This window comes from Trifolium pratense, linkage group LG3 (assembly GCF_020283565.1).
Source record: "Trifolium pratense cultivar HEN17-A07 linkage group LG3, ARS_RC_1.1, whole genome shotgun sequence".
NCBI classification, from domain to species: domain Eukaryota; kingdom Viridiplantae; phylum Streptophyta; class Magnoliopsida; order Fabales; family Fabaceae; genus Trifolium; species Trifolium pratense.
The window spans coordinates 32,058,955-32,066,171 of NC_060061.1; the positions used below are offsets into that span (position 1 = coordinate 32,058,955).

At 44.8% G+C, this 7,217-nt stretch overlaps 1 protein-coding gene across 1 annotated transcript; it reads left to right on the forward strand.

Annotated features, from left to right (window-relative positions):
• Positions 1-319: 319 nt before the first annotated feature.
• LOC123914964 lies at positions 320-6,612 on the forward strand. Its single transcript, XM_045966124.1, has 2 exons — positions 320-1,276; positions 6,526-6,612. The coding sequence occupies exons 1-2, from the start codon at positions 320-322 to the stop codon at positions 6,610-6,612; spliced, it is 1,044 nt and encodes a 347-aa protein (XP_045822080.1).
• Positions 6,613-7,217: the final 605 nt, after the last annotated feature.

A 7,217-nucleotide genomic window follows, 5' to 3' on the forward strand; every position in this document is an offset into this window, starting at 1 on the left:
GAACAAGAGGGCGGAGTGTTATATAAAGGGCGAAGAAAGTAACGCCGAGAAAAGGCAAAGAGACGTTAAGGAGAAGGAATACGTGGGCCGTGCCACTAGAGCGCCCGAACACCCACGACCAAAATCGGGAGGCCACCAAGGAGACCCATGGCAGAGGCATCATGGGAAGCCCTACCGCCAACCGCCCAGAAGAGAATTCAGGAATCATCCCGCCAATGAAGACCTCACGCCATTAAACGCCTCAAAAGTTTACGTCTTAAATGAGATTCTGGCCACTGGTTTGGCAAACCTCCCCCCAAGGAGAACCAGTAACATCCCCATGGGGCTGGACGATAACGCCTGGTGCGCATATCACAGGTGTAGAGGTCACTCCACAGAAAAATGCTTCCGCTTAAGAGATTTAATCGAAGAACTGATAAAAAGCGGACACCTTCGCAAATTCATTGACGACGCCGCCCAAGGGCGGGTTGTCGTGCCAAAAGTCCCCCGGCAGGAGCCACGAGACCCTCCTGGGCCAAACAGAGAGCCTCCCAAGGGGAGAATCTCCGTGAATACAATAGCAGGAGGATTCTCAGGCGGGGGCGAATCAAGCTCAGCAAGGAAAAGGTATGTACGCCGAGCTATCTCGGAAATATACCTCGTAAGTCAGCCTCAGCCATTATACGTACCAGATTTGGCATTCACGGCAAAGGATGGTTTGGAGGTAGCACCCCATGACGATGATCCATTAGTGATACAAGTCCAAATTTTGAACTGTGATGTAAAAAGAGTACTGATAGATTCAGGGAGTTCAGCGGACATTATGTACTGGGAAGCTTTCAAGGCCATGCAATTAGCAGAAGAGCAATTGCAACCATACTCCGGAACCCTGGTTGGGTTCTCTGGCGAACAAGTGGACGTAATGGGTTACGCCTCCCTTCTTACCACGTTTGGAGAAGGCAGCAACGCCAAAACTATCAAGGTGCGATACCTGGTAGTTAAAACTCCTTTTACCTCCTATAATATTATTATAGGAAGGCCCGCCTTTAACACATTAGGGGCGGCCATGTCCACTCTATACCTAGCAATAAAATACCCCCTTGAGAATGGGGGAGTAGGAACAGTAAGGGGCGATCAGCTCCTCGCCAAGAAATGCTACGAGTCTAGCTTAAAGATACGACACCGAACTTCCAGCGCAAGCGGAAAAGTCGGAAGAAGACAAGCTGCAATCCCAGGCGGCATAAACATCATAGAAAGCGCAGATATGGACCCGAGGGAGGAATTTCAAGATCGAAGGGTAAGCCCTATAGAAGACCTGGAGCAGGTTCAAATTGGCGATCACCCTCACCAGACAACAAGCTTGGGAACAGCGTTGCCCAGCGAGGAGAGGGGACGAATCATCAAAATCTTGAAGGATAACGCTGACCTATTCGCATGGAAGCCTTCAGATATGCCAGGGATTGACGAAGGGGTGATAACACATAAACTTTCAATATCACCCAGCACAAAACCAGTCTCCCAAAGAAAGAGAAAGGTAGGAGAAGAAAGACGAGTCGCTATAGCGGAAGAAGTAGAGAAGCTAAAAGAGGCCGGATTCATCGAAGAAATAAAATACCCTTCATGGTTGGCAAACGTCGTCATGGTGAAAAAGGCCAACGGAAAGTGGAGAATGTGCGTGGACTTCACAGATTTAAACAAGGCATGTCCCAAAGATCCATATCCTCTGCCCAACATTGACAGGTTAATTGATGGCGCCTCGGGGTGCAAGATGCTGAGTTTTATGGACGCCTACTCCGGATACAATCAAATAAAGATGAACCCCTCCGACGCCTGCCATACAGCCTTTATGTCGAATACCTGCAACTATTTTTACAACGTCATGCCTTTTGGATTGAAGAATGCGGGAGCAACATACCAAAGGTTGATGGACAGGGTTTTTGCTGAGCAAATAGGGAAGAATTTAGAGGTATATATCGACGACATGGTAGTAAAAACTTCCGAGGGAAGTCGCCATGATGATGATCTGTTGGACATCATGGGATCAGTAAGAAAGTACAACATGAGACTAAACCCAGCGAAGTGTTCCTTTGGAGTACAAGCCGGAAAATTCTTAGGATTTATGCTCACCAGCAGAGGAATAGAGGCTAACCCCGAGAAATGCCAAGCCATCATAGACATGAGGAGCCCTACATCCGTGAAAGAAGTACAAACCTTGACAGGCAGAATAGCGGCACTATCCAGATTTCTATCATGTGCGGGCGAAAAGGGTTTCCACTTCTTCGCATCCCTTAGGAAAAATGAGAGATTCTCCTGGACACCAGAATGTGAAGAAGCCTTCAAACAACTAAAAGAGTTCCTGGCATCACCGCCCATCTTGACACGCCCATTACCAGGTAACACCCTTTACCTATATCTCGCAGTTTCGGATAGAGCTTTGAGTTCAGCTCTAGTTCAAGAAATAGAGGGCGAAGAAAAACCTATATATTTTGTAAGTAGAACCTTAAGGGGAGCAGAAACAAGGTATCAAAGAATAGAGAGGTTATCTCTCGCGGTAGTTGTCACAGCCAGAAAGTTAAGGCAGTACTTTCAAAGCCACCAGGTAGTTGTTAGAACAGATTACCCTATCAAGAACGTCCTCCGAAAGCCAGACTTGGCAGGAAGGATGGTAGCGTGGTCCGTGGAATTATCAGAATTTGACATCACCTTCTCACCTAGAGGGGCCATTAAGTCACAAAGACTAGCTGATTTTGTATTGGAAATGTCTACTCCGCCAACAACAGAGAAAACGGCGTTTTGGACACTCTCAGTTGACGGGGCCTCCAATGTGCGAGGAAGTGGAGCCGGAATAGTACTGGAAGGACCGAATGGCGTTATGATAGAACAATCACTACGTTTCGCCTTCAAAGCTAGCAACAACCAAGCGGAATACGAGGCTTTGATAGCAGGAATGAAGTTAGCAAGCGATATGGAGGTAAAAGAGCTAAGGGCCATGAGTGATTCCCAACTGGTAACCAACCAAGTATCAGGGAAGTTTCAAACGAAGGAGCCGCAGTTAATCAAATACGTGGAGAAGGTGCAAAACCTCGCTAAGCATTTCGATTCGTTCGAATTAGTTTACGTTCCCCGCGAACAAAACATGAGAGCAGATCTATTGTCAAAGCTGGCGAGCACCAAAAAACCAGGAAGCCATAGAACCGTTATCCAAGAGACCATAAAAACTCCCAGCATCAATGGGGAAGAGGTAATGATGGTAATAGAAGAGGAAGACTGGAGATCACCCATTATCCGATACCTCCAAAAGGATGAACTCCCGAAAGAAAGGGAAAAGGCTTTAAAATTGAAGAAAGTGGCGGCATGGTATTCAATGGTAGGGGATAAGCTATACAAAAGGGGATTTGCGTCCCCCCTCCTTTTATGCGTCAGTACCGAAGAAGCCAAGCGCATCATGTCTGAAGTTCACGAGGGATCGTGCGGTAGTCATATCGGTTCAAGAGCACTAGCAGGAAAGATATTAAGAGCAGGATTTTATTGGCCAGATATACATGATGATACCGCCATGTATGTAAGAAACTGTGACAAATGCCAAAGACACGCCAACCTGCATCACGTTCCGGGGGAGCCACTAAAGTCAGTGTTATCCCCATGGCCCTTTTTCATGTGGGGTGTAGATATCGTGGGTCCGTTTCCGGTTGGCTATAAACAAGCGCGATGGATCATCGTCGCCGTAGACTACTTTACAAAATGGATTGAAGCAGAACCGGTATCCAGCATCTCGGCGGAACAGGTAAAAATCTTTTATTGGAAGAAAATCATCTGCAGATTTGGACTGCCCAAATATATCGTATCCGACAACGGTACACAGTTCGCCAGCGAAAAGGTAGTAGAGTTCTGTCGAAGCAAAGGGATTAAAAACACCTTTATATCGGTGGAGCATCCACAAGCTAATGGACAAGCAGAGTCAGCAAATAAGGTGATACTAAGAGCCTTAAAAAGGAGGCTAGATAGCAAAGGCGAAGCTTGGGTAGCCCACATCTCACCCATCCTCTGGTCGTATCACACCACTCCCCAATCCTCGACAGGAGAAGCGCCATTTACAATGGTCTATGGTTCAGACGCGATGATCCCGGTGGAAATAAATCCTCCTAGTTGGCGCAGAGAAACCACGACGCAGGAAGAGAACGACAGAGCTTTGGAAGAGAACCTAGACATGATCGAGGAAAGAAGAGAAAGAGCGCATTTCAGAGAATTCGCCATAAAGCAAAGGGCCGCTAGGCGTTATAATACGAGAGTCAAACAAAGGAGTTTCCAAGAGGGCGATCTAGTGCTGAAAAGACCTATGGGAAAGGATAAAGGAGGAAAGTTCGCGGCAAACTGGGAAGGCCCTTTTCGGGTGCAAGAAGCTTTCGAAGGAGGAGCATATCGTCTAGAGACCATGGAAGGAAGAATCCTCCCCAGGACGTGGAACATAGCAAACTTAAAGTTCTACTACAGCTAATCGCGGGGCAACACGTTTCTGGTGGAAGAATAAGTAAAACCATTCTCTTCTTTTAGCAATATTTTTAATGATGTATAAGAACCGTTTTCATAAATGAATAAAAAGACAATGAGACACTCTTTTCCCCTGTTTTAACTGGGGTTTTTATCGAGGCTCATTGAATTTCAAAATTCTAGTAGTTTATATCTTCTTGCATATGTCAAAATATTTGCGTCAACCTGATTAAGTTACGGGCTCTGAATCAATGAAAATGGTTATCTCAAACTTGAGCTCCGAATCTTTATCAAAGATCAACTCAGATGTGAGCGCTGAACCATAAAACAAGGTTGAAAGGCCTTGGCGTTACCTGTAAGTCTTACGAGTTGGGTACGTCAGAAAAAGCAAAATTAAACAAGGTTGCAAGGCCTTGGCGTTACCTGTAAGTCTTACGAGTTGGGTACGTCAGAAAAAGAAAAATTAAACAAGGTTGAAAGGCCTTGGCGTTACCTGTAAGTCTTACGAGTTGGGTACGTCAGAAAAAGAAAAATTAAACAAGGTTGAAAGGCCTTGGCGTTACCTGTAAGTCTTACGAGTTGGGTACGTCAGAAAAAGAAAAATTAAACAAGGTTGAAAGGCCTTGGCGTTACCTGTAAGTCTTACGAGTTGGGTACGTCAGAAAAAGCAAAATTAAACAAGGTTGAAAGGCCTTGGCGTTACCTGTAAGTCTTACGAGTTGGGTACGTCAGAAAAAGAAAAATTAAACAAGGTTGCAAGGCCTTGGCGTTACCTGTAAGTCTTACGAGTTGGGTACGTCAGAAAAAGCAAAATTAAACAAGGTTGAAAGACCTTGGCGTTACCTGTAAGTCTTACGAGTTGGGTACGTCAGAAAAAGCAAAATTAAACAAGGTTGAAAGGCCTTGGCGTTACCTGTAAGTCTTACGAGTTGGGTACGTCAGAAAAAGAAAAATTAAACAAGGTTGCAAGGCCTTGGCGTTACCTGTAAGTCTTACGAGTTGGGTACGTCAGAAAAAGCAAAATTAAACAAGGTTGAAAGGCCTTGGCGTTACCTGTAAGTCTTACGAGTTGGGTACGTCAGAAAAAGCAAAATTAAACAAGGTTGAAAGGCCTTGGCGTTACCTGTAAGTCTTACGAGTTGGGTACGTCAGAAAAAGAAAAATTAAACAAGGTTGCAAGGCCTTGGCGTTACCTGTAAGTCTTACGAGTTGGGTACGTCAGAAAAAGCAAAATTAAACAAGGTTGAAAGGCCTTGGCGTTACCTGTAAGTCTTACGAGTTGGGTACGTCAGAAAAAACAAAATTAAACAAGGTTGAAAGGCCTTGGCGTTACCTGTAAGTCTTACGAGTTGGGTACGTCAGAAAAAGCAAAATTAAACAAGGTTGAAAGGCCTTGGCGTTACCTGTAAGTCTTACGAGTTGGGTACGTCAGAAAAAGAAAAATTAAACAAGGTTGCAAGGCCTTGGCGTTACCTGTAAGTCTTACGAGTTGGGTACGTCAGAAAAAGCAAAATTAAACAAGGTTGAAAGGCCTTGGCGTTACCTGTAAGTCTTACGAGTTGGGTACGTCAGAAAAAGCAAAATTAAACAAGGTTGAAAGGCCTTGGCGTTACCTGTAAGTCTTACGAGTTGGGTACGTCAGAAAAAGCAAAATTAAACAAGGTTGAAAGGCCTTGGCGTTACCTGTAAGTCTTACGAGTTGGGTACGTCAGAAAAAGAAAAATTAAACAAGGTTGCAAGGCCTTGGCGTTACCTGTAAGTCTTACGAGTTGGGTACGTCAGAAAAAGCAAAATTAAACAAGGTTGAAAGGCCTTGGCGTTACCTGTAAGTCTTACGAGTTGGGTACATCAGAAAAAGAAAAATTAAACAAGGTTGCGAGGCCTTGGCGTTACCTGTAAGTCTTACGAGTTGGGTACGTCAGAAAAAGAAACAGCAGAAAAAGGCGAGATTATCAACACCGCCAGAAGAAGCGTATACACAACCAAAGCAGGCGATTCATTATAACGTCAAAAGACAACAGGTATAAAGTTATTTGTATCAATTTACAATTATTGTAGAAAGTCGAAGATGTCACAGGTGCAAGGACAAAGTTTCCTAGACGAGAACGACAGAAGGCGTTACCTCACAACGTAATGCAAAAATAATTCATAAAGTTATGAAGAGAAGAAATCAGGCGAATAAAGAAATTTATAAAGGACCCAGCCAAGGGGCAAATTGTTCAAAGCCACAAAAGGGCATACAAAATAATTACAAAAAGCCACAGAAGGGCAGAAACAAGATCATTACAAAAGAGATCATTCACTGAGGAGGAACATAGGGAACGAGCTTGCCGTCAACAATTTGATTCATTGCATCAGCTTCGCCAAGGCGCTTAGCATCGAGATCTGGAAAAAGAAGCTTAACCTGTTCTATAGCAAAAGAAAAGCCCTCGTCATATTGGTTGGCGGCATAGAGCTGAAGCTCTGTGACATCACTCTCCAATCTAGCTTTCTCATCAGCTAAGGTCCCAACAGACAGTACCGCTTCATCCTTCTCCTTGGATAGCTTAGAGAGTTTCTCATCCTGGGCAGCAGCATTCTCCTTGAGCTTGGCCTCCGAAGCGGCATAGCTTTCTTTAACTTTAGACAGCTTTTCCTCATACTCTTTCTTCAGTCTCTCTGTCTCGCCCTCCCGTTCTTCTTTCAGCTTCTTAATGTCGCCTTCCAGTTTTGCCTTAGTTTCGGAATACCTCTTCTCAATGTCAGCGAGA